Genomic DNA, 27,317 nt, shown 5'->3' with positions numbered 1-27,317 from the left:
CACTCTCGAATAGAAAACAAAAACTACAAATGCTGTTTATGGCTATGAAAACAATAATCGAGTATAGTAAAAAATGTTACGGTTATACAATAGTTATATGTAATAAATATTACTTGCAATTTTTTCACAATTTCGTCCAAAACGAAAACAAATTCCAAACACAAATTATTTCATAGATAGAAATAAAATATATTTGTACATTAAATGAATAAGCAAATTTCTACACTGAAAAAATTCAGACTGCCCATATGTTGTAGTTGCTCCGAGGTTTGCAAAAATGTTAGAAAGTAATATTGTATCACAAAAATTTAAGGGTTAATATAGGCGACAATGTTGCTACCTAAAGCTGTTTCTTATCGCTTTCTATGAAAAAGCTCAAAAAAGTTCAGGACTTTCCGAGTCTGCGTATTGGATTCTAATTCGTTAGGACAAATCCTACAGAAATTTGTGTAAGCTATTATTAAAACTGATGTGTTTTTTCTGTGGTGCTTCATTATAATAATAAATAAGTGAGATTAAAGATATAAAGTGAAGTAAAAGATATACAGTTCATTTGGTGAATTGCATCTTTCGAAGTAAGTATGAGCTACATTTTCAGTATAATTGAATTGCAAGAATTGGACGTTCTGTGATACTGGCAAGATACAAATGTAGTTGCAGGTGGCTATTGATTTATGCCGTATGTTTTTTCAAGATAAGGAAATAGTTGCATAAGCCTTAAATTGAAAAGTTAAATACTCAGTATTTATGATTTAAAAACATTCATTAAAAACATATTCAGTTAATATACACACAACTCCTTGAAAGTTTTCATGAAATTCGCGTGTACATATGTAAGTTTGGTGTAAAGTTGTATAACGCAGTATATCCGTTAAAATATATATATGCATATGTATATACAATGCTGTTACATCGGCAAACACAGAGTGTATGTATGGCCTGTTTGCATAATGGTAAATAAGTATATGGTAAATATAATTTTAACAATAATTTGACCTTAATAAAATGTTACTATTATAATAAAAGCGCGACTCTTTAAAATAGAAATTTACAAAATTTAAGGAAAGCGAAGTTGGAATTTTTCTTTTATTAACACATTCATTTATTATAAACTTGTATATATTATTTACATATTTACATTATACTTAACACCATAAAACCGTCGACAAGTGGGAACTATTTATTCATTACTCTTCTACATACACATGTACATATGTACTTACAGAGAAGATATATTATTTATGAATTATTTAAATATGTTGATGGTACTTTATTGCACCATTTTAAAAGTTACGATATGATTGTCCATTTAGAGGTTTCCACTCAACAAACGAGTTTTACAGATGTTTGTGAGGGCTTCAAGACTAATCTCACGAGGGGTTATCCCGATATTTTACTCTATCTCATTTATGGGTGGTTCGTCTGACATCTGATTCTCTTTTTTCTCGCTGTTGACCTTCTATTTTGCCTATTCACTTTCTGACAACATTTCAAGCGAGAAAAATTTCCTCTGTCAAAAAGACTTTAACGGCTTTTGATCTAATATATTCGATTGAAAGGACTGTAAATATTTATATTTAAACAAATTTTTTACTGAATTTAATTAATTTATTAGGCAGAATACTCTCTTTTATATGACTATACTGTCAATTCTGAGCATTTCAATATTATACAGTAGAATCTATATTAATTCTTCTGTTCATCTTATAAAACACAGTTCGATTCATATTTGCCCGAACAAATCATTCATCACGATGTTAATATTTGAAGATAATTTCATAATGCCACTCGTATAGAAACTCTTGTTGCTATTGGCAAAAAACTGGAAGAGTATATTTTTCAAAATTTCTCTTTACACAAATTTTCATTATCAACATCAACAAGTGCTCCAGCTTTAAGCAACGAAGTGGAAAAAATCCTTGGGAAGAACAGTTATCCCAAAACCATAAAGAGAATGCTCAGAGAAGCTGATTTCAATGGACGCACAGCCGGAAATAAACCATACATTAATGCTAAAACTCGAAATGAAGGTTTGAAGGTTGCAAACGAACAGTTATATGAGCCTGAAAGCTTCTGGAATACCGTAATTTTTTGCAGATGGGAGTAATTTCAACCAGTTTTGATCGAATAGAAATAGATATGTATGGAGTCCATACTATGCACAAAACCAATTGCTGAGCTACAACCGCAAAATCTACGTAGTACCGTAAAGCATGGTGGAGAGCATGTAATGGTGTGGGGGTGCATGCCGTCTACTCATGTCAGGAATTTAGAATTCTTCGATTGTACTATGTTCAAGAGTGTGTATCTGGACATTTTGAAACGAAATTTGCTACAAGATGCAGCGAAATTAAATACTATTGATAACTTTCGGTACTATCAAGATAAAGATCCGAAGCATATATTCGGAGTTGTGTAAAATTGGCTTATTTGGAACTGTCGACATAGTACAAACACCAGCGCAATCTTCAGATTTGAATGCAATTGAGAATCTGTGGTCAGTTTTGGAACGAGACATGCGAAAATACCAAAATAGAAATAAAGCCGACTTAAAAACGCCCTGCAAACAGAACGGAATAAAATTGCTCAAAACTATACAAATTAATTGCTAGAATCCATGCTGAAACGTATGAAAACAGTTATTGATAGTAAGAGGAAGAACTAAAAAAATTGCAATGTATTTTGTTTTTTTGTTACTGCATCATTTTCGCTGTGAGATGCAATATTATACTTTAATTTGTTTTTGTTGTAGATAAATAAACTAACTATAAAACCTCATTTTTTAAAGCATAAATATAATGTGTATATCTGCCGCTGTTAATTTTAAATTTTTTGAAAAATTTATTTAGTTTTCAAGTTATACTTGCTTTAGTATTTCTTTTATGGTTGCATCAACTTGGCTGTGAGCCACAGTATATTTTATAAAAATAAGTTACTGCCTTCCCTAAATAAAAGCGTTGGCGGAACGTTTTTTAACGCTCAGCGTTAACGTCGATGCGCCATCCCTAAATAAAAGCGACAACTTTACGTCAAATATCAAAATGTTTACTTGAATTGTTGTTGTGAAATTTTATTGTAAAGAGAAACTTCGTTTTTCGCAGCCAACTTTACTTCGGAACGCTCTGTCAAAATAGAAAATTTTAACCGCTCAGCGTCGCCATCGCGTTATTTCGGTATGCGCCATACAAATTGTATGGGCATGACAATTTTTTGACAGTCATTTGCCGCTGACGCTTTTATTTAGGGAAGGCAGTTATTTAGTTGTGAATATTAATTGAATTAATAAACCCTTTCATATTTACATATGATCTGATTTCTTACATATTTTGTAATGTTATTTGTTTTTGTTTTTCTTTTGTTATTATACTACTTTACTTAAAAAATTTATTCATGAAAGAATCGGCATCGGCCGATACTTTGCCAACTTGCCGATCAAAATTGGGTATCGGTTGGACACTATTATACAGATGTATTTTTTATTTAATTACAGATGGAGTGCATTACTAGTACGTGTCACCGATTTACATGGCCAATGTTTTTCTTGCTGGCAATATTATTTAACATAAAAACAACAGGCAAGTGCATACTTTGTTGTATATATGAAGTCCGTTCAAAAAATAAGTTCAATTTTCAAATTTCGAAATTTTTTATTTTGTTATGTTGGCACACTCGTCTCGAATATATGTTCACAGTTTGAACTATATAACATATTGTTCAAACTATTTATAAAAGGCATCAAAGTTATACATGCTCGGCGATTTTCTGCTGCGAAAAAATTATGGAAATTGGCGTGCTTTTTTGGCCTGACTCTTCTGGTCTCCTCCATTGTCATAACCATATATGTATCCAAAAAATCGAAAATCGAATGTACGTAGCCCGCGAAATTTGAAAATTAACCTTATTTTTTGAAATTACATCGTGTGCAATTATATATAGTCTATTTACATGTTTTATTGTTGTATTACATTTTTATTGCCGTCTATATAGTGGTTGCTTATTTTGTCCCTAGCGAAATAATAGTTTTCCAGGTATATACCTGGTTTAAATATTTTATTCATATTTCCTTATTTATTGGATCTGCCCCTTAAATCCTAACGATCTTAAATAACTTGACTATAGTGGTGTAATGAATCAAACTCAGAAAAAGTTGATTTTAAAAAAGAATTAATATGATTATAACCAATTCTTTGGTATTCCACTTGAAGGGAATTATGTATATCCAATGTGTAGTCTATATCTTAACTATTAACTTAATCAATAACAACATATCAAATATCCTCACGTACACAAAGCGCTTGATATTAGAAATTTTTCATACTCTGGGGTATTTTCATCCAAAAAGCAAATATTTAATTTATCTTGTTCTGGTGAATATTAGACGGTATTATAATAAAAGAATATATCTTATGTGTGGAGGAAAAATATAAGATGTTATGGCTTTTTCGAGTGTGGGCTATATTTTCATAAAATTTCGAAACAATATATTGAAAAGAAGTCTAGAACTGATCTATTTGTCGGAAAATTGTTTCCTCTGAATCATAATGAAATGTTTTGTGAAGTCGATAAAATATATTCTTATTTACTACAATTATTCTTGGTATTTTATAGCACAATATTTGTAAAAAAACGTATTTTTATTTCCAGTTTCCCACTCGGATGGACTTTTCACATTAACTGACCATGATTCCCCAACAGTGTCACCTAAATTTCTATCGCGTGGACATTTGTATAAAGTAATAGTTGGTGAAACTATAGAACTCCCTTGTAAAGTACAAAATCTTGGATCTTTTGTGTTGTTATGGAGAAAAGGTTCTTCCGTTTTAACAGCGGGTCACTTAAAAATAACGAGGGATCAAAGATTCAAAATTGTTGGGGACTACAATCTTCAAATAGCAAGTGTGAAAACACAAGATGCCGGTGACTATATATGTCAACTTGGAGATCAAGAAAATCGGGATCAAGTTCACACTGTCGAAATTTTGGGTATGTATCGCTATTTTTAAGCTTTATTGGTTAGTTGGAAATGTAAACTTTTATTGATATGGTTTTATAAAGATAACAAACAATTGGACCCATATATTCGTCATAAAGTGCAGTAAAATAACGAAAATCCTCATAAATAGTATATTACTACGTCCGGATCGACATTAAAAACATGTTTTCATAGAAAAAGTGGGGTTTCGTTCTAATACTTGTGTTTTCATCCATGCAAAATCTGTAAAACGAAATCACAGTGTTCGCTGAAAACTACTTGAGAACTACTTGAAAAGTTACATTCATTATATTCAATGTCTGCTCTAGTTTAGTCGATATAATTGGAATAGCTATTTTGCCATCCCCAAATTGTCAGTTGATATTTGTTTACATTTTCAAAAGAATGAAAAAAAAACAAAAGTACAAAATAAGATATTCATAGGATGAGGGGAGGAAGCGCTCCTAATTGAATTGTGGCCAAATAAGGTGTGTGATCTTCGCGGGCTCAGAAAAAATAGAGACATTTTAGAGGAAATTCCGATTTCGACAAATTTGCCGCAAGTGAAGCAGATGATATACAGTATTTGTGTAAAGTTTTATTCCGCTATCTTCATCAGCTCCTTATGTATACATTATAAAGTTGGAATTCAAAATTGAGTTATATGTGAAGTAAGCGTGGTGGAAAACCGATTTCGCCCATTTTCCATACGTGTCATCAGGGTGTCAGAAAAGTATTATGTACCGAATTTGATTGAAATCGGTCGAGCAGTTCCCGTGATATGGTTTTTGACCAATGACCAACCTCTGGCATTTCTTCTATAAAATTTATTGTTTCTTATGTTTTCCGTTAGAACACACTTTTAGTAGTTTTCAACCTAACCGTTATAGGAGGTGGACATGGTTATTATCCGATTTCGACTATTTTTATGGTGCATAATGGGATACGTAAGGGAAGTGACTGCAGAAAGTTTGGTTTATATAGATTTATTGCTTTGCGAGTTATATACAAAAAACCTGTTTGGGAGAGGGGCCACGCCCACATACCCGAAAAAATTACACCCAAATAAGCCCCTCCCTATTGTGATCCTCTGTACCAATTTTTCTTTTATATCTTTATTTATGGCTTAGTTATGACACTTTAGAGGTTTTGTGTTTCCGCCATTTTGTGGACGTGGCAATTGTCCCATTTCGCCCATTTTCCATAGTAACCTCCTAAGGGTGACAAGGCATATATGTACCAAGTTTCATTAAGATATCTCAGTTTTTACTCAAGTTATCGCTGGCGCAGACAGACGAACGGAGAGACATTCAGATTTCGAATCCATTGGTCTTCCTGATCATTTATATACATATATACATTACTGGTCATAGGTTAGACGCACCCAATTTTTTATTATAGGTTTGTTTTAGTTGACCTTTTTCTTATGAAAGTTTAAACCATGTTCAATAAAAAACTGCTCATAGTTGCTTGGCTTGTGCAAGGATAACTGTACATTCGAAACCATTAGAAACTTTGATGAATCCACATACGCTTTCAGTTGGTCATTGAATTAGACGCACTTAACGTTTTTTTGTCTTTGTAAAAAGGTGCAATTATTTTCATTAATAAAAAGTTTATTATTAAGAATTCAATTGTTTTTAGCAATATTTGAAAAAATAGGAATAACCTATTGAAACGCCTAAAAATGGACTTCTTTCAATCACAAGGACTAGTGAATCGAAATATTGCCAAACAAATTTTCATTATTTACGCAAAGAATAAATGTATTTAAGCCGCCATCATAAGTGCGTAATGGTAATGAATAATTGATTTTATTTTTATTGATCAGAAAATGATCGGTGAGCGCTTCAAAACAACATTAAAGTCAGTTTTTCTATAATTAAAAAATCTCTGCAGATCAAACCCATGGAATTTTCACCAAAATAAAGTCCCGTTTCATAACGCTCGATTAGTTAAGACATTTATTACTCACTAACGTTTGTAATGCAAACTGTATAAAATGCGCTTTTTCTATATACATACCTTTAGCGTTTTGTGGAATCTGATAAAAAAGAAAACAAAATTACTTAAACGTTTGGTTATTGAACCAAAAATTATAAAAACAATTTATAAAAAAAAAAAAAAAAAAAAACAAAACGTTATTATAAATAGAGACAGCCGTACTAAGCACGTGCGTAGGCAAATAATTATATGTACAATCTGTTGTTCTCTTCTTACAATTACCAGCTGTGATCAAAGCTGTCATAAAGGTTTACTAAATATAGACTAAGAAAAAATGTCTGAACCTCAACATGAGGTGATGCCGAGAAACAGTCTAAGCTCGTTTATAGTAAATAAAATTAGAGAATTACAAAAGGCTAACTCTCTTGTAAATGAAAGGCTTAAAACTTTAAAAGCGATGTGTAATCAATTACACAAAGATAACAGCACTCCAAAAAGAAAACGAAGAACTGAAAGCCAATAAAAGCAAGCCTGTTAGTACAGCACCAAAACCATCAAATGTAAGTGTTGATGAAGTATACGAAACTGATGAAGATGAACTAGGTATTGAGTGGATACTCAAAAAGAAGCGCTCTTCAAAAAAAAGCTGAGAGTTCCCCAACAGTTCACAGCCCTTTGAGAAATAAAAATAAAGAAAAGGCGGCCATTAATCATACCAAACTCACCGACCACCATCGATTATAATAAACGATGCTAAAGATTTCAATAAATTACATTCGGATATTACCGCTCTAACAAAAAAACAATTTTTTAATAAAGCTTTTGAGTAACGGTGCCTAATAACTAAATACATTTGATGCTACTGACTATCGAAAAACACCAAAATTCTTGTCAAACGAATATATACCTTGGTTTAGCTACGAGAGCAAACATAATAGGACAATAAAGGTAATGATAAAAAATTTATACCACTCATGTGATACTCAATCCATCTTGAACGATCTTAAAGATCAAGGCTTTAATGTGTTTAATGCAACTAACGAACTTAAGTGGAAGACTAAAGAACCTCTAGATATTTGTTTAGTAGTATTCGATGCTACCGAGGACATTAAGAAAGATTATCAAATCAAAAGCATTCTTAATACTGTTGTCAAGGTTGAGCCTATCAAAGCCTCTAAATTAATCCAAACTTCTGCGGTCAATGCCCCGTTGTGGACAAAGGAAGGAAGACCCCTCCCATCAACTTCTAAACATACATTTGCGCAAATGGCTAAGCAAGGTCAGACAAATACAGTTCAAATAAGTAGTCCTTTATCCAATTTGCAATGCAAAATACGCTCATTGAGAATCTCGTTTAACTACAACCAAAGGTCGAGAACTTCTAAAAGCAATACAAGTTGTTTGATGCAATGTTATTTCGACAGGGAGACCCACTTATTGGCCTGCTGAAAGTAGGAAATTACCAGATCTTGACTTATTTGTCATCAACAAAGTATCGAAAATCAACTTTCGTATTAAATACAGCTTAGATTTAAGCTCTGATCATTCACCAGTGTTACTAACTCTATATAAAAAAACCAGTAATTTCGCCCGGCACGTCTTCTTTATCTAATAAACATACCGATTGGTATAAATTTAAGACAATACTGAATAAAGTCGAATTTAAGCTGAAGCCCATATCGACAGATGTTGACTTAGATTGTGAAGTTGAATCTTTCACAACAGTAATTCACAATGCTGCGTGGAACAGTACACCGAATATTCGCATGAATCTAAGTGGAAACAAATTCCCAAAATACATCTTAGATGGTATCCATAAAAAACGCAAACTTCGACGAAGATGGTCGCAAACAAGGCCGGTTGCTCTCAAAACTGAGCTTAATAGATGCACAGCGGAACTAAGAACAAAAATTAGACAGTTTAAAAACTATTACTTCAAACAAACAAACTATTCCTTTCAAATAAAACATGTCGCACCAATAAAATTAAACGGAACTGAATGGTTCAAAACGAATGCACAAAAAGCTACAGTATTTGCAAATCATTTGAGAAACACATTTACACCTAACGATTGGCATGAGCTAAACTGTGAAAACAGTCGGTTGGATCCACTCGTCAGCATTTCTCCAGTTACTAGTAAAGAAATTAAAAGTCTTATCAGGAACGCAAGGCTCAAAAAAGCTCCTGGGTTTAATTGTATAGCCGGAGAATTATTACGCAATCTACCAAAGAATTGTATAAAAAAATGTATACATTGTAAACAGTGCATTATACCTAAGATACGTTCCATCGCTTTGGAAAGTATCTAAAGTTATTATGATACCTAAGCCGGGTAAACCACTTCATGATGTCACATCTTATAGGCCAATATCGTTGTTGCCAGCTTTATCGAAAGTTTTCGAGAATGCTCTCATTAAGAGGCTTAAATCAATAATAGATCGAAAACACCTTATACCAGTACATCAGTTCGGCTTTCGTAATCACCATTCAACAATTGACCAGGTGCACCGAATCGTTAATTTCATTGAAAATGCTATGGATAAGAATGTTTGTTCGGCGACCTTCTTATACGTGGCTTTTGATAAAGTTTGGCATTCCGGTCTACTGCTGAAATTGAAATGCATGTTACCGAAACAATATTTCGAAATAATTTCTTCGTACCTAAAAGATAGATACTTCAGCAAAACAATAGGACGCATACTCAACTTGCAACCGACAGAAGTGGGTGTTCCCCAGGGAAGAGTGTTGGGGCCTGTGCTTTACTTGCTTTTTACAAGTGATATCCCCACTGACTCAAGTTATGTGACAGCGACATTTGCGGTTGATACAGCCCTGTTAGTAGCAAGAGAGCCAATCTCAGTATCTACCTTCGAGTGCAGACAGCAGTCAATGCAATTACTAAATGGACTTCCAACTGGCGCATTAAATTAAACGATTCCAAATCACTTCACTTTAAAAAAGACATCATACCATCCCATTTATATAAATGGTACTCCTATACCACATCACAATAATGCTAAGTACCTAGGAATCAATTTAGATGCTAAGCTTCGCTGGAAAGACCTTGTCAAGAAAAAAAGGTGTGAGCTTGATTTAAAATTTGCTAAGTTTTACCATCTAAGCAAACAATCTGTTTATATATAATCAAGTACTAAAGCCAATTTGGGTCTATGGAGCTCAACTATGGGGTTGCTCAAGTCAAATCTATATCGCCGGCATTCCGCGCTTCCAAAATAAGGTACTAAAAATATAGTTAATGCTCTTTGGTGTGGATAGTAAATAAAATAACCAAACTTGCAAAGTATCACGAAATGAGGCTTAGACAGCATGTAAATATAGAGGCAGACTCATCGAATCTGCTGAACGAGAAAACCGACTGAAACGTAAGAGGTCTTCAGACTTAGCAAGGCAACTGTAGCAGCAAATGAATTTCTCTAACATTTAGCTTTAAATTATTATTTTTAACTTATTATTATAGAATTGAATTGTTGTTATTATTTCATCATTGTATACTAGGTACAATTGTAAAAAAAAAACTATACCGCAGGCGGATTACATCAAGTATAGTTCCTATAATATCAAATTGGAATTTTTTAACCGTAATCCAGATGAGCCAATAATACGGTATGTAACATAACTGTCACACGGCCAGCTAAAGGGTTAATATGATTAATTAGTTTATAATACCATATATATATGTATGTAGTTGAACTCCCATAACTCAAAAATCTCCCTAATAGCGTTTAGAAGTCAAATTTCATACAAAATTTTCATCCATTTCATTATAGAGGCAAATTTTAAAAGAGTTCCTATATTTTATCGATACGAAAAGAATATAATATTACATTTATGAATTGCATATATCATGTTACAAAGGCGTGGGATACAGACGTCAAGAGCAGTAGAAAGTATTTGTTGTAAGTGTTACAACTCAAAAAAGTAGATTTTTTTTCAGGAGAGCGGTTTAAAGTTTCCAATTGTCTCTTATTTAGCCTATATAGAAAAATGCCAAAAGTGTATTGGAAAAACTACTAAAAGTGTGTACTGAAGATTTGTCGTAGACATAAACGTGCCCCCTTTTGAATTATGTCGTTATTTGTGAAAAATATCTGTCATGAGTTAAATGTGTTGCTGGGAAAAGCAACAAAGCAAAATTCCCTTTTCACAAAGATCGTTCTAACACAAAATATGTCGTTCTTTCTGAAAAGAAAACCAAATTCACCGTATGACAATATGTGTTGTAACACAAAATATGTCTTTCTTTCCCAAAAAAACGAGCCTAATTCTAGCAAAACTGAGATGTGTCGTTGTTGTTGTTAAAAAATAATCTAACATAACGAGTTTAATAACGGCACATTCTTATTTCAGGGTTTATTTTTCTTCGCGTCAGAATAAAATTATTATACAATATGGACGATGAAATTGCGCACATTTCTGCATACTCAACTCAAAAATCGTGTTTTTTGACTTATGACACTATTCATGTAAATGAGTGACATGTGCTGATTACAGTGATTAGATGTTAAAATCTTTCAGTGGATTTTCACAAAAAGTAACAAGTGTAAAATGATTTGCATTCATTGCTCGCGATGTGAACTATTATGCTGTTTACAGTTAAGTTTTATCTAGTGTCTTTGCCCAGGTTGCAATATTTATAATATTGTTATTTTGTTTTTGTTTTACCTGAAAACAGTTTCACAACTATTCGCGCTCAGCTGATTATGTTTGTTTATTTATTAATTTTGGCAAACTAGCATCTCTGATCAGCTAACTTTATTTACATAAAATAGGTATTTAAAATGTAAATGAAAGTAAGATAATGCAAAATATTTGTTTTAGATTCAATATATTTTGGATGTCATTTAAATGAGACATTTCTATTTAATAATTAAAAATTAATTGCCATAGAACTAGTTTTTTGCGCTCATAGTTTAACTGTCAAATATTGAGTAAAGTTGTCATACATAAAATTTCCCATAAACTGTGAGCAGCATATATACATATATTTTCAGATAAGCATAGAAAATATTGCCTAATGTAAATGTTATTTATATGATAATGAAACTAAGTGATCGATATACATATGTATTATAGTATAACTTAATGTGATAACTCATTCACAATTTCTTCGGGAAATAAATACTACATTTTAACGAAATATTAAACCTATAACTGCAGATGAACTTATGGCAGCCCTTCCTGGCATGTTTTAGGATACATTTTGCTGTTATCGCAATTATCATCCTTACAAGATCTGGTAAAATGTTTAATATGCTACTGTACTCAGTGAGAACTATTCAGTTTAAAATTTCTTGCAAAGGTATGGAAATGGAAAGTGTGACAACTGGTATAACTAAGAAATTTTATTTAAATAAATCCAAAATCTTCGTAATTTTGCATAAAGGACAAGACGTTGCGAAAATTATAACTCTTACAGAATTACTTGAAATATTACAGAAAATAAGTATTTACATTATTAAATATATTAAAGAATATTTTTTTTTTTTTTTTTTTCAATATTTCTTTATTTATTGAATCTGCTTTGTTTAAAGCCTAACAATAAGTATTAAAATCTTAAATCTATTTACAACTAAGTAAGCTCAAGAATGTGTTTGAGCTTTTTGGCAGAACGTTGCTCTTTAGTAGGCAGGTAGATCTCTTCTTTTTAAACGAGTTTGATTGGAATGTACCAAGGCGTTTGCCAATGGGTTTGGATGTTCACGAAGTTTAGAAATATATTTCTTTCTGCTGTCCTCTATTTCCTTCTTTACCATAGGAATATCAAGATCCTTATGGATATTTTCGTTACGCATGTACCATGGTGAACCCGTTATTGTTCTAAGCATTTTAGATTGGAATCTCTGAATTATATCAATGTTGGTTGCACAGGTCGTACCCCACAGTTGAATACCATACATCCAAATCGGTTTTATGATTGCATTGTATAACAGGACTTTGTTGTCTAGGCTAAGTTTAGAATTTTTGTTTAGAAGCCAATTTAAATTTGCTGCTCTTAACTTCATGCAAGTTACTCTACTCGCTATATGTTTCCGCCACGTAAGCCTTCGATCCAGGTGAATCCCAAGATAAGTTACTTCATTCGCTTGGGGTACTCCCACATTGTTTATTTTAATTGTCCGACATGTTTCTGGCCTTAGAGAAAATGTAACATGCTTGCATTTTTGCTCATTAATTTTTATACGCCAGTTGGCTAGCCATTCTTCGACACAAGTTAAGTGCTCCTCTAATACTCTTGATGCTCTAATGGGGCATTTGTTTCGGCTTACTATGGCTGTGTCATCCGCAAAAGTGGATGTCAATACGTTGTTAGCTATTGGAAGGTCTGCTGTATATATTATGTACAGAGTGGGGCCTAATACACTGCCCTGAGGTACACCGGCCCTTATTGCTCGTTCTTCTGATATAAAATCTGCTACTTTAACCGTAAATTTCCTATTTCTTAAATATGACTCCAATGTTTTATGCAATTCGTAAGGTAAAACGTTTTTGATTTTCCATAAAAGGCCTTCATGCCAGACCTTATCGAACGCCTGAGCTACATCGAGAAAAATAGCTGAACAGTACTCTCTGTGCTCGAATGCTTTCCTGATTTCGTTTGTAATTCTATTCACTTGCTCTACTGTGCCATGTTTAGCACGAAACCCGAATTGATGGGTTGGTATTATATTATTTTCGTGGAGGAAAGGAGACATTTTTGATAGTAAAACTTTTTCGAATATTTTGGAAAGACATGGTAAGAGACTTATTGGTCTGTAGGAAGATGGTTGTGTTAAGTCTTTTCCAGGTTTATCTATCATGATGATCTGCGACTTTTTCCACGAAATTGGATAGTACCCGAAACCAAGAATTGCATTAAAGAGCAAAGAGAGCACTGATATAGCAATATTTGGCAACTCAATTAACATTTTTGGAGTAATATTATCGTGTCCTGAAGACTTTTTCGGATCTAGCTCTTTTAGGATCTTGATAATTTCATAAGTAGACGTCCTAATAGACACGCTTGACTCGTTTGCAATATTGGGCAAAGTTGGCAACTTAAAGTTGTTTTTTGGTACATTGGGTTGAAATACCTTTTCAAGGTGATTTGCAAAGCAATTTGCCTTTTCCTCATTACTGCGCGCCCAATTACCATTCGACTGTCTTATAGGCATCTTGGAATCTACTGGAGGCTTAAAATACTTTTGGGCTTTCCAAAGGGAGTTTTTCTTGCTAGAATTTGGACACAGGTGCTTTACATAATTTTCAGTATTGTATTCTTCATCGCGTTTAAGTGCTTTTTTTAACTTACGTGCAGCCGATTTCAGTTGACGCAGAGTAGAAGGGGAACGACTTAACTGCCATTCACGTCTCGCTAGCCTTTTCTCATTTACAAGCTTTTCTATTTCATTATTAGTCATGTTTCTAAAAACCTTAACTTTTCTTTTAGGTGTTGCCAAGACAGCTGCATTTGTTATTACATCATTGAATTCCATTACGCATTCATCAATGTCTCTTCCTGTACTTATTTTTAAATCGATATTAATGTGGCTACTGATATATTTTCTATATTTCAACCAGTTAGTTTTAAAAGATGTTAGAGATACTTTTGGCTCAACTATCATGGGCTGTTCGAATAACTTTATTAGTACAGGAGAGTGATCTGAAGATAAGTCTGTACATGTATCTGCTGTTATTAGCGATCTATCTATATTTTTGACTACAGCAAAATCTATTAAGTCTGGTATTTTGTTTCTATCACTGGGCCAGTATGTCGGCTTACCAGGAGATATTATATCAAGGTTATTGTGCTTATTTATAATAGTGTAGTACAGCTGTCGTCCTTTCGGATTAATAAGACGTGAGCCCCAGTACATGTGTTTTGCATTATAATCACCACCAGCTAGAAATCTTGGACCTAGCGTTCCAAAAAAATCTTTAAATTCGCAGTCTGTAATTTTAAAACGAGGTGGACAGTATATAGCCGTCAGATTGAGGTCAGAGCCTCGATTTTTCAATGATATTGTTGTAGCTTGTAGCTGCGCTGTAGCATGTGGTTCTAAAGCATGGTGGTTTAGCCGATTTCTAACCAATACTGCTGTTCCACCGTGCGCCTTTCCATCTGGATGATTTGTAACATGAAGTCTATATCCCGCTATAAAGAAATTGTTTTTATTTGTTAAATGAGTTTCTGATATCAGCATAACATCTATGTTTTTTTCAGTCAGAAATCGTATTAACTCCAGTTTGTGTTGGTTTACACCGTTGGCATTCCATATACAAATATTTAGTATACTCATTTTTTAGATAATAAAGTTTGTAACATTTGATTTTGAGATTTGATCAAATCTTGGATCATATTTTGCATCGTAGACATGAATTGTGTCATACATTGAGTCAGATTTAGAATCATATTTTCAATACCTCCACTTGGTGGATTTTGCGGTTGTTGCATTTGCACAGCGTTGCCTTTTACCACATTTGCATAGCTTCCCTGGACAAAGATATCCTTAGAATTACCAGGTTTCGAACTCTGGTCTGTAATTACTACATTTTCGTTACGAGGGATATTCAACATTTGGTTACGACGAGCTTGAATTCCCAGTGACAATTTTGATTTCAAGTCTTTATATACAGGGCAGCCCCTGTAGTTAGCAGTATGATTTCCTCCACAGTTACCGCATTTTTTATTTGTATCCTCTTTTTTAAGAGTGCATTTTGATGTTGGGTGCAAATCACCACATACCACACAAACACTGCGTAGAGTGCAATATGATTTGGTATGCCCATACTCTTGGCAGTTAGTGCATTGTACCGGACCATTTCTTTTATGAGGTTCTTCAACGGTAATTCTACGATGGAGTAAATATTTTAAATTGTATATTGGGTGTGTTTCATTCTTTTTTATTGGATTAGAGTTTGGCAACAATTCAATTTTAAACATTGGTTGTGGTACTTTATTTCTATTGAAGATATTTACCACATTTTTAATTCCAAAGCCGCATTCTTCAAGGGCTTCTTTGATATCATTAGATTCTACCGAAGACTCAATGCCTTTTACAACAACAACTAGGCCTTTAGAGCTCTTCAGTTGATAAGAATAATAATTCTTGTTGTTATTTGACAAAAATTTTACTATATCCATAAAACTTTTCTCAGTGTAGGATTGTATTTTAGTTTCATCAATCTTGCCTTTTTTCAAAGGCACGATATGAAAATTGTTGGTACCTACAATTTCACTGAGTTTATCAACAAGTGCATTTGAGCTACGCTCACGTAAATATATTGGCGGCGGCTTAGCATTCGCGACTGTGGTGGCACCCTTCGCATCGTCGTCCAAACCATTGCTTAGTATGGCAAATCTGTTGCCATTTAAATTTCCAGGCTTATTTGTATTAAGCGTGGCGGGTTGAAACTTTTTGGCATTAACCGCTGTCTTGATAGGACTTGATTTCCTTTTTATGTTGACGTAGCGGTTAATGCCAGTCTGTACAGATTGTACTTTTCTCTTCGGTACATGCTCACCTTGCATTGTTTTTTCCATTGTTGTCCGCTCGTTTGCTGATACCTGCTTGGTTGATGTTGCCTGCTGATTTGTTGTTGCGCACTTGCTGTTTTTTTCAGTTTCTGCTGATCCCTTCTGCTGCTCGGCTGAGCGCTTCGATGACTCATCTTTCTCACCGTTTGATTGTTTATTTGAGAGAGCAGATTTTGCAGGCTCAACAAAGCTGAAGTAGGCGTTCAGAGAATGCCTACGACCTTGCTGTTGAGACTGCGCAGCGCTAGCGCTCATATTTGTTTTTTTTTTTATTTGTTTGTTTTGTTCACTTTTATATGTTGTTTGTTATTTATTGTTATTTTAAACTAATTTGTTTTGTTTATGTTTTGTGTTTTGATTTCGAATTTCGAATACACAAGTTATTGGTTGTTTATTTTTTTTGTTTTGCTTTTATTATTAATTTATTATGAAAGTTTTCACGGAGCGCATTAAACACGTCCGTACTCTTTGAAAGCTCACACTTTTGATTAAAGAATATAAGAATTTGTTGGTTTTATCAAAATTATAATATATATATATTTTTTTTCAGTACCGCCAACACTTCGTGCATTACCGCACAATGGACAAGTTACTGCTCGCAAAGGCAGTACCGTTACCTTAGAATGTAAGGCTTCGGGTAATCCAGTGCCGACAATTTATTGGTTTAAAAAAGATGTATTCGCGGGCCCTACACATTTATCTGATAGCTCAACTTTAATACTAGAGAACGTGGATAGACATCATGCTGGAATCTATCAGTGTTCTGCAGATAATGGAGTAAAAGAACGTGTATCAATGGATATACAACTAACTATTCTTTGTAAGTTACCCGTTAATCCTGTTAAATGAAATGATTAAAATATAGTAATAAGTAACAAAACATTCTGACGAATTTAAGGAAATATTACAACATTTAGGGTACAAAACTATAACTGATGACATTAATAATAATATATAATTAATTTGATAAGGCTATTTGTATAATAAAAATTAAAAGGGTTATACTTTTATAGTTTATATTATTCAAATATAATTATGTTTTGAATTTTAAAGCACCACCGGAGATAACTGTCGAGAAGTCATGGGTGCATGCAGCTGACGGTCATGATGTAGAACTTGCCTGCATAGTTCATGGAGATGTTAATTCTGAGGTAAATGTATTATTTATTTGTTAACCCAAAAATAGTCCATTTATTATATAAATTCGAATCTGGGTAATACAACCATCTTGACAATGTTCTTTATAGTACTAGAAGTGAAAATGATGAGCTCTTATATTTACAGTAAATTATTTCTTGTTTATGATGTATACTAACTAAATACATATATTATAATAAGATGAAAATAGAGGACCATTGTCACGCTCATTTGGTTAATAGTCGTTTTCATTAGGCATGACATTTAGAGGCGTTCGTTATAAAATTTTTTGAATAAAGTTATTACCGCTTCTTGTTAACAGATATCCAAATCAAAGTCTGATCAATTTCCAAACAAACTCATTTGGGACAAATGTATGTATGTATGTATGTGATTGGCGTTGCAACCGTTTAGCCGGTTATAGCCGAATCGACGATAGTGCGCCACCTCTCTCTCTCCTTCGCAGTTCGGCGCCAGTTGGAGATCCCAAGTGTAACCAGGTCGCTCTCCACCTGGTCCCTCCAACGGAGTGGAGGCCTTCCTCTTCCTCGGCTTCCTCCGGCGGGTACTGCATCGAACACTTTCAGGGCTGGAGTGTTTTCGTCCATTCGGACAACATGACCTAGCCAGCGTAGCCGCTGTCTTTTTATTCGCTGAACTATGTCAATGTCGTCGTATAACTCGTACAGCTCATCGTTCCATCGTCTGCGGTATTCGCCGTTGCCAATGTTCTGAGGACCATAAATCTTACGCAAAATTTTCCTCTCGAAAACTCCTAGTGTCGTCTCATCTGATGTTGACATCGTCCAAGCTTCTGCACTGTAAAGCAGGACGGGAATGATAAGCGACTTGTAGAGCTTGATTTTGGTTCGTCGAGAGAGGACTTTACTGTTCAATTGCCTACTCAGTCCAAAGTAGCACCTGTTGGCAAGAGTTATTCTGCGCTGGATTTCGAGGCTGACATTGTTCGTGTTGTTGATGCTGGTTCCCAGGTATACGAAATTATCTACGACCTCGAAGTTATGACTGTCAACAGTGACGTGGGAGCCAAGACGCGAATGCGCCGACTGTTTGTTTGATGACAGGAGATATTTCGTCTTGTCCTCATTCACCTCCAGACCCATTCGCTTCGCCTCCTTATCCATGCGGGAAAAAGAAGAACAAACGGCGCGGTTGTTGCTTCCGATGATATCAATATCATCGGCGTACGCCAGGAGCTGTACACTCTCGTAGAAGATTGTACCTTCTCGGTTTAGCTCTGCAGCTCTAATAATTTTTTCCAGCATCAGGTTATAGAAGTCGCACGATAGTGAGTCACCTTGTCTGAAACCTCGTTTGGTATCGAACGGCTCGGAGAGGTCCTTCCCAATCATGACGGAGCTTTTGGTGTTGCTCAACGTCAATTTACACAGCCGTATTAGTTTTGCGGGAATACCAAATTCAGACATCGCGGCGTAAAGGCAACTCCTTTTCGTGCTGTCGAAAGCAGCTTTAAAATCGACAAAAAGGTGGTGTGTGTCGATCCTCTTTTCACGGGTCTTCTCCAAAATTTGGCGCATATTGAATATCTGGTCAGTTGTCGATTTTCCAGGTCTAAAGCCACACTGATAAGGTCCAATCAGTTTGTTGACGGTGGGCTTTAGTCTGTCACACAGTACGCTCGATAGAACCTTGTATGCGATATTTAGGAGGCTGATCCCACGGTAATTGGCGCAGATTGTGGGATCTCCCTTTTTATGGATTGGGCAGAGCACACTGAGATTCCAATCGTCAGGCATGCTTTCTTCCGACCATATTCTGCAAAGAAGCTGATGCATGCACCTTATCAGCTCTTCGCCGCCGTATTTGAATAGTTCTGCCGGTAATCTATCGGCCCCCGCTGCTTTGTTGTTCTTCAAGCGGGTAATTGCTATTAGAATTTCTTCATGGTCGGGTAATGGAACATCTGTTCCATCGTCATCGATTGGGGGATCGGGTTCGCCATCTCCTGGTGTTGTACTCTCACTGCCATTCAGCAGGTCGGAGAAGTGTTCCCTCCATAATCCCAGTATGCCCTGGACATCGGTTACCAGATTACCACCTTGGTCTCTACATGAGGATGCTCCGGTCTTGAAACCTTCATTAAGTCGCTTCATTTTTTCATAAAATTTTCGAGCATTACCTCTGTCTGCCTGCTTCTCAAGCTCTTCGTACTCACGCATTTCGGCCTCTTTCTTTTTTTGTCTGCAGATGCGTCTCGCTTCCCTCTTCAGCTCTCGGTATCTATCCCATACCGCACGTGTTGTGGTCGTTTGCAACGTTGCGAGGTAGGCAGTCTGTTTTCTCTCCTCTGCGAGACGGCACTCCTCATCGTACCAGCTTGTTTTTTGTCGTTGCCGAAAACCAATTGTTTCGGCTGCAGCGGTACGCAGTGAGTTTGAGATGCCGTTCCACAGTTCCCTTATACCGAGATGCTGATGAGTGCTCTCAGAGAGGAGGAGTGCAAGTCGAGTAGAGTATTTCGTGGCTGTCTGTTGCGATTGCAGCTTTTCGACGTCGAACCTTCCTTGTGTTTGTTGACGGGCATTCTTTGCTGCACAGAGGCGGGTGCGCATCTTCTCTGCGACCAGATAATGGTCCGAGTCTATATTTGGTCCTCGGAGCGTACACACGTCTAAAACACTGGAGACATGTCTTCCGTCTATCACAACGTGATCGATTTGGTTCCGCGTGTTTCGATCAGGAGACAGCCAAGTAGCTTGATGTATTTATCTTATCTTATGCTGGAATCTGGTACTACAGACGACCATATTTCGGGCCCCAGCGAAGTCGATCAGCCTCAGGCCGTTTGGCGATGTTTCGTCATGGAGGCTGAATTTTCCGACTGTTGTGCCAAAGACACCTTCTTTACCCACCCTGGCGTTAAAATCGCCAAGCACGCCTTTTACATCGTGGCGGGGGCAGCGCTCATATGTGCGTTCTAGGCGCTCATAGAAAGCATCTTTGGTCACATCGTCCTTCTCTTCCGTTGGGGCGTGGGGTCGTCATCAAAAGGGGGGTGTCTCATCCGAGGCTTTCGTAGATTTTTCATTGGTACTTCGTTTTTATGTGGTGGATCCCAAGCCCTACGCACAACCGCATAAGCGGGCTTCGCCTTCTCACTTTAGCTCGCCTTCAAACGGATGTCTGTTGGCTAGCCAGAGGATACTTGGTCTAAAACCGGAAGTCGTGAGCTGCTTGAACCATGTGGAGAAGAATCGTTTCTGGCCACTCCCAAGTGAATGACAATCAAAAACTTTCCTCACTTACGTGAACCTCTACACATGATCCCATCCTCCAAATGTGGGACAAATGTACGATTATTAAAATACTTCTAAACTTATTTAATATTTATGTCAAAATCAAACTTACTGAAACAAATCACTGCCTACCACAATACACACAATGGGATTTATTCATTTAATTATATTGCGATCTTTTCTATTCAGATATAGCTGTAATTTTTACTACCGAATGATATAATCCTAATCAATTAATTATATTGCTTTTTGTTCAAATCTCCTATCTTAAGAATTATTCAACTAATATCAACAAAATTTGATATATATTTATTGTTTTTTGCTAAGGATCAGGGACCGTAAATAATGATTATCGTTCCGATTTTTAAGTAAAAAAATCAATCACTTATTAAAAAATCAATTACTTAACCACCATGATTTTTAAAATACAGATTTTTACGATTTTCTTCACTGTTAATGATTAATTTTGAGCAATCATAAATAATCATTATTTTTGAGCAAAAAAAAATATAAATCATAAATAATCATTATAAAAGATTTTTATTTTTTTTTTTTGCTCAAAATAAAACTTCTTTTTGGATTACTGGTTTGCACATATGTACCTTGCAAATTTTATTTCTATCAAGTCCAAAATATGGAAGTTACTCAAGTTTTTTTTCATATTTCATTAATATCCTCTAGAGAATTGAATTTGCTTCTTGTTTTGTGCCTCTATCCGATTGCTATGCATATGTATAGTTACTTCTCCGATCGTTACCTGAATTTATTATGCTGTGCAACACTCGGCTGTCAAAAATACAAATATGGTATATTAAAAAAAAGTATTATTAAATACAGGATATAGTTACTAAAAAATCCAAAATATTTATATAATCTACATTTACACACTTCGAATCAGAAGATTTTTCTTCTTATGAAACAATTATAATGTGCAAATTAAGGAAGCATCACTGTGCCTTTTTATAGCACAGCATACAGGAACACAAACAATGTCAGCCTCGAAATCCAGCGCAGAATCACTCTTGCCTACAGGTGCTACTTTGGACTGAGTAGGCAATTGAACAGTAAAGTCCTCTCTCGACGAACCAAAATCAAACTCTACAAGTCGCTTATCATTCCCGTCCTGCTTTATGGTGCAGAAGCTTGGACGATGTCAACATCAGATGAGACGACACTAGGAGTTTTCGAGAGGAAAATTTTGCGCAAGATTTATGGTCCTCAGAACATTGGCAACGGCGAATACCGCAGACGATGGAACGATGAGCTGTACGAGTTATACGACGACATTGACATAGTTCAGCGAATAAAAAGACAGCGGCTACGCTGGGTAGGTCATCGTAAATATATAAATCTTGCACAAATTTTTTCTCTCGAAAACTCCTAGTGTCGCCTGATGTTGAAGTCGTCCTCGCTTCTGCACCATAAAGCAGGACCGGAATAAGCTATTTGTAGAGTTTGATTTTGGTTCGTCGAGAGAGAACTTTGCTTTTTAATAGCTTACTCAATATAAAGTAGCGCCTGTTGGCAAGAGTGACTCTGCTTTGGATTTATTTGGTATCTACTTCTTTTCCTTCTTTACTGTCGTAGACACCGCTTACGGGGTTATAGCCGGTTTTGATGCTGATGCCTAGGTATACGAAATTATCTACAACTTCAAAGTTTTGACTGTCAGCAGTGACTTGGGAGCCAAGACGCGAATGCGCTGACTGTTTGTTTGATTACAGGAGATATTTCGTCTTATCCTCGCGCGGTTTTGTTTCCCATGATAACATTTATTTCTTATTAATAACAAAAATACTTATTAATAACAATGAATATGAAAAAAAAACATTACAAAATTAAGTATATGTTTTCCTTTGACAATACTCAGCGCATGCTGCAATTGCAAACAATTTTGTATTTGTGGGATAGGCACTTTAGCGGAGGCTCTTAACCGGGAATTTTATATGTAAATTTAGAGAAAAAACAACGATGCCGTAAAATATTGTCCCTTAAGCGGGAAAGGCACTTAAACGGGGACACTTAAGCGGGGATCACTGTATATATGTAAATATGAGGTGACTAGTGATGGCATGATTAATCATATTGTAACGGATTTCCAAAATCTGTCGTTTACTCTAAAACTCTACCCTGAGTTCGATCACTGGATTGTCAAATAAAAATCACACTTTAATGGCTATACACTAATCTTGATTTCTAAATCCTTATAACTTAACACTTTAGTACTCAATACTCTACTTTACAACTCTAACTTACAACTTGTTTACACTTTATTCAACAACTCTCGCCTTAGAATTGTGCTTACTCGACAACTCTCTTATTGGAACTGTGTCTTGCTGCCAGTCCGGCAGCCCTTATATAGTCGATTGTTGGCAATACATAGCCACTCGAACATTCTGGCAACTACGAATATCGATGTCTGGATAAATCTGGCAAGTTATCGATTTCGATTGTCGATTCTAGTTTGATCTGCTATCATTTTCGTTAAAATATTGTAACGGATTTCCAAAATCTGCCGTTTACTCTAAAACTCTACCCTGAGTTCGATCACTGGATTGTCAAATAAAAGTCACACTTTAATGGCTATACACTAATCTTTATTTCTAATTCCTTATAACTTAACACTTTAGTACTCAATACTCTACTTTACAACTCTAACTTATAACTTGTTTACACTTTGCTCGACAACTCTCTCCTTAGAATTGTCCTCACTCGACAACTCTCTTATCAGAACTGTGTCTTGCTGCCAGCCCGGCAGCCCTTATATAGTCGATTGCTAGCATGTTATCGTCACTCGAACATTCTGGCAACTACGAATATCGATGTCTAGATACATCTGGCAAGTTATCGCTTTCGATTGTCTATTCTAGTTTGTTCTGGTGCCATTTTCGTTACAATATTATATGCAATAATCGATTATTTTGTTTCATACAACGATTTAATTCCATTGATTTATGGGTTGCAAATAATTGAATCATTAATCGATTATTCGACAAATTAATCGTATGATATAATTTGTATCATTATATTTTTTGGCGCCATATTTATTGTGAACCAGAAGTTTTGTGAAAAATTATAAAAAATGGCTCTGACGCCAAGTAAAAATATGATATGCAATAATCGATTATTTTGTTTCATATAACGATTTAATTGCATTGATTTATGGGTTGCAAATAATTGAATCATTAATCGATTATTCGACAAATTAATCGTGTGATATAATTTGTAATATTATTTTTTTTGCCGCCATATTTATTGTGAACCAGAAGTTTTGTGAAAAATTATAAGAAATGGCCCTGACGTCAAGTAAAGTGTGGCAATATTTTGGCAAAAAAGACGACAAAGAAGTCCACTGTCGACTGTGCTCTAAAATACTCAAGTATTGCAAAAATACTACCAACTGCTTCAGCATTTAAAGTTCAAGCATGTCAAAGAGTTTGCATCACTCAAGGTGGTAAGTATTTCAATTTTCATTATCAACATTAGTATGTTAAAGTGTTAACTATTTTAGACACAAGCCGGAACCGAAACGGAAGAAATTGAGATGCCTAGCACAAGGCGTATTTTAACATCAGTTCCCCAGCCAGCCAACAACATCAAATACTTTTAATTTAGTTTGCACGAATGCCTTAGAGATTGATGACGCTGCTAATCTAGCAGCCAAATGTCGTTCTATTGTCCTCTGGTTGAACCGCAACGGCAGATCTAAAGAAAACTCGTATCAGCTGCAGGTTTCTGCTGGCGTATCAGAGGGAAATCGATGTTAAAATCAAGTTGTCAAGCTTATTTCTTATATCGGCCAAGTTCTTTTTAATTTTTCGGATGTACCGCAGATGATATCGACAAAAGACAAAAATGATATAATTGAAATTATTGCCTTGCTCAAGCCACTGGAAGCTATGGCAACACAGATAAGTGGGAAGAAATATGCAACTTTGAGCCAAGTGATACCCATTACTCATTGTGGACGCTAACAAATAATGAGAGTAGTGTGCACGTCATCTACGGGAAATAAGCTAAAAGCGGCTATATTGTCACATTTTGGTCGGCTGTTCGGATCCATGGAACATTCGTTCTTATTAGCCGCATTCACATTTTTGGATCCGCGCTTTAAGAAAACACATTTTAAAGATCCACTGGCATTGGCTTCAGTTATGAAGCATATACGGAATGAATTAACCGCACTTTCGCATATAGACGAAAGCATAGAAAATATTATACGAGTGACGGGAGTGTCGAAGAAACATGACGAACCATCTCAAATCCAGGACGAACTAACGTTTTTCCTCAATGCCCGTCATGGAGCTAAAAACTAATGTGGTCAATACCTGGGAGAAGATGAAACAGTATTTTCAAAATTGTACACAATTGCCAATATTCCCAATTGGCACTTAGTCCCGGCGGACTATTGTAAACTATGTAAAATTAATGTTTGTATTTATTATTGATGGTAAAACTAAAAGAAAATAATAAAATCACATGATTAATCGATAATTTTAATTTTTTAGCGATTAATTTAAATTAATAATCGCATAGACTTAATTAATCATATAATCCATTAGTTAATAAATAAATTTTTTTCCCATCACTATTCGTGTAAAGTTTTATTAATCTTTATTGATGTTTGATTTACATACTGTAAAATTATAGAATTTTTATTCATTTAAAATTATGTTATATGGGAAGTAAACATTGTTAAAGTCCGTCTTCGCTCATTTTCAAACTACTACTACATACATTTGGCAAGTTATCGATTTCGATTGTTGATTCAGTTTCTTCTGGTATTCATTTTCGTTACAATATGTTGTAGGATTTAAATGAAACGCGCACGTCTTAACGATTGAACAGTTTATTTAGAAGTACCAGAAAGAATGAAAATGGAATAATATATTGCATGTAATTATGCACGAATTCGAAATCGAACATATGCATTGTCATTAGCAGGGTTGCTTTTTCAAGTAACATTTCAACAGCCCTCCTCAATGCAGATGTTCTTACAAATGCTTTGTATCTTATTTCATATTCAATAACCCCAAAAGCTCGCTGTGCTTCTTCTTTGGTAAATTCTTCGTAAATATGTCAGCTATCATCTGGTTTGTTGATACATATTCCAATCTGATTTCAGCTCGTTCAACTATATCTCGCACAAAATGATACCTGATGTCTATATGCTTAGTCCTTGCATGGTGCACTGGATTCTTTGCAAGGTTCTGAGCACTAAGGTTGTCTCCATATAACACTGTTGATGTTTGTACATCACCACAACCTATTTCTATAATTATGCGTCTTAGATGTAACGCCTCTTTTACTGCAGATGACATAGACAAATATTCTGCTTCGGTGCTACTCAAGGCAACACAATCTTGTTTTTCTGATTTCCAGGAAATCGCACCACCAGCTAAGAAAAACACATAGCCAGTATAAGATCGACGGTCAATTCTATCGCCGCCCCAGTCTGCATCTGCGTAACCCTTCAGTGGTTTGTTGCATGCACGATAATGCATTTTCATATCTATATATATATATATTTGGCGTAGGAACCGCTTTAAGCGATTATAGCCGAATCCACCAGAGCGCGCCACTCATTCCTCCTTTTTGCTTTTTGGCGCCAACTGGAAACACCAAGTGAAGCCAGGTCACTTTGCACTTGGTCTTTCCACCGGAGTGGAGGTCTTCCTCTTCCGCGGCTTCCTCCAGCGGGTACTGCATCGAATACTTGCAGAGCTGGAGTGTTTTCTTCCATCCGTACAACATGACCTAGCCAGCGTAGCCGCTGTCTTTTTATTCGCTGAACTATGTCAATGTCGTCGTATAAATCGTACAGCTCATCGTTCCATCGTCTGCGGTATTCGCCGTTGCCAATGTTTAGGGGACCATAAATCTTGCGCAAAACCTTTCTCTCGAAAACCCCAAGAGTCGTCTCATCGGATGTTGTCATCGTCCACGCTTCAGCGGCATACATCAGGACGGGAATAATGAGCGACTTATAGAGTTTGATTTTGGTTCGTCGAGAGAGGACTTTACTTTTCAATTGCCTACTCAGTCCAAAGTAGCACCTGTTGGCAAGAGTGATTCTGCGTTGGATTTCAAGGCTGACATTGTTGGTGTTGTTAATGCTGGTTCCCAGATAAACGAAATTATCTACAACTTCAAAGTTATGACTGTCAACAGTGACGTGGGAGCCAAGACGCGAGTGCGCTGATTGTTTGTTTGATGACAGGAGATATTTCGTCTTGTCCTCATTCACCACCAGACCCATACGCTTCGCTTCTTTATCTAGTCTGGAAAACGCAGAACAAACGGCGCGGTTGTTGCTTCCGATGATATCAATATCATCGGCATACGCCAGGAGCTGTACACTCTTGTAGAAGATTGTACCCTCTCTATTTAGTTCTGCAGCTCGTATTATTTTTTCCAGCAATAGATTGAAGAAGTCGCACGATAGTGAGTC

At 35.6% G+C, this 27,317-nt stretch overlaps 1 protein-coding gene and 1 long non-coding RNA gene across 3 annotated transcripts in view; both read left to right on the top strand.

The window, feature by feature from the left end:
• Window positions 1-413: 413 nt before the first annotated feature.
• The window catches only part of LOC105218999 (limbic system-associated membrane protein), a 47,692-nt gene continuing 20,788 nt past the window's right edge, over window positions 414-27,317 (top strand). The window contains exons 1-5 of one of the 2 annotated variants that reach the window (XM_011194915.3): window positions 414-575; window positions 3,491-3,575; window positions 4,645-4,983; window positions 17,002-17,271; window positions 17,505-17,602. In XM_011194915.3, the coding sequence (XP_011193217.2) occupies window positions 3,491-3,575; window positions 4,645-4,983; window positions 17,002-17,271; window positions 17,505-17,602 (792 nt within the window). In that variant the 5' untranslated portion in view covers window positions 414-575. Of the gene's footprint in view, window positions 576-3,490; window positions 3,576-4,644; window positions 4,984-11,741; window positions 12,237-17,001; window positions 17,272-17,504; window positions 17,603-27,317 lie in introns of those variants that run through there. The other variant, XM_054228679.1, reaches the window with a different exon arrangement.
• On the top strand, window positions 21,447-25,457 carry LOC128921353 (uncharacterized). Its single transcript, XR_008470794.1, has 2 exons — window positions 21,447-24,320; window positions 24,378-25,457. It is a non-coding gene; the product is annotated as an uncharacterized LOC128921353 (long non-coding RNA).

The sequence above is a fragment of the Zeugodacus cucurbitae genome, chromosome 4 (assembly GCF_028554725.1).
Source record: "Zeugodacus cucurbitae isolate PBARC_wt_2022May chromosome 4, idZeuCucr1.2, whole genome shotgun sequence".
Taxonomy (NCBI): Eukaryota; Metazoa; Arthropoda; class Insecta; order Diptera; family Tephritidae; genus Zeugodacus; species Zeugodacus cucurbitae.
This window is presented reverse-complemented; position numbering and strand designations above follow the sequence as displayed.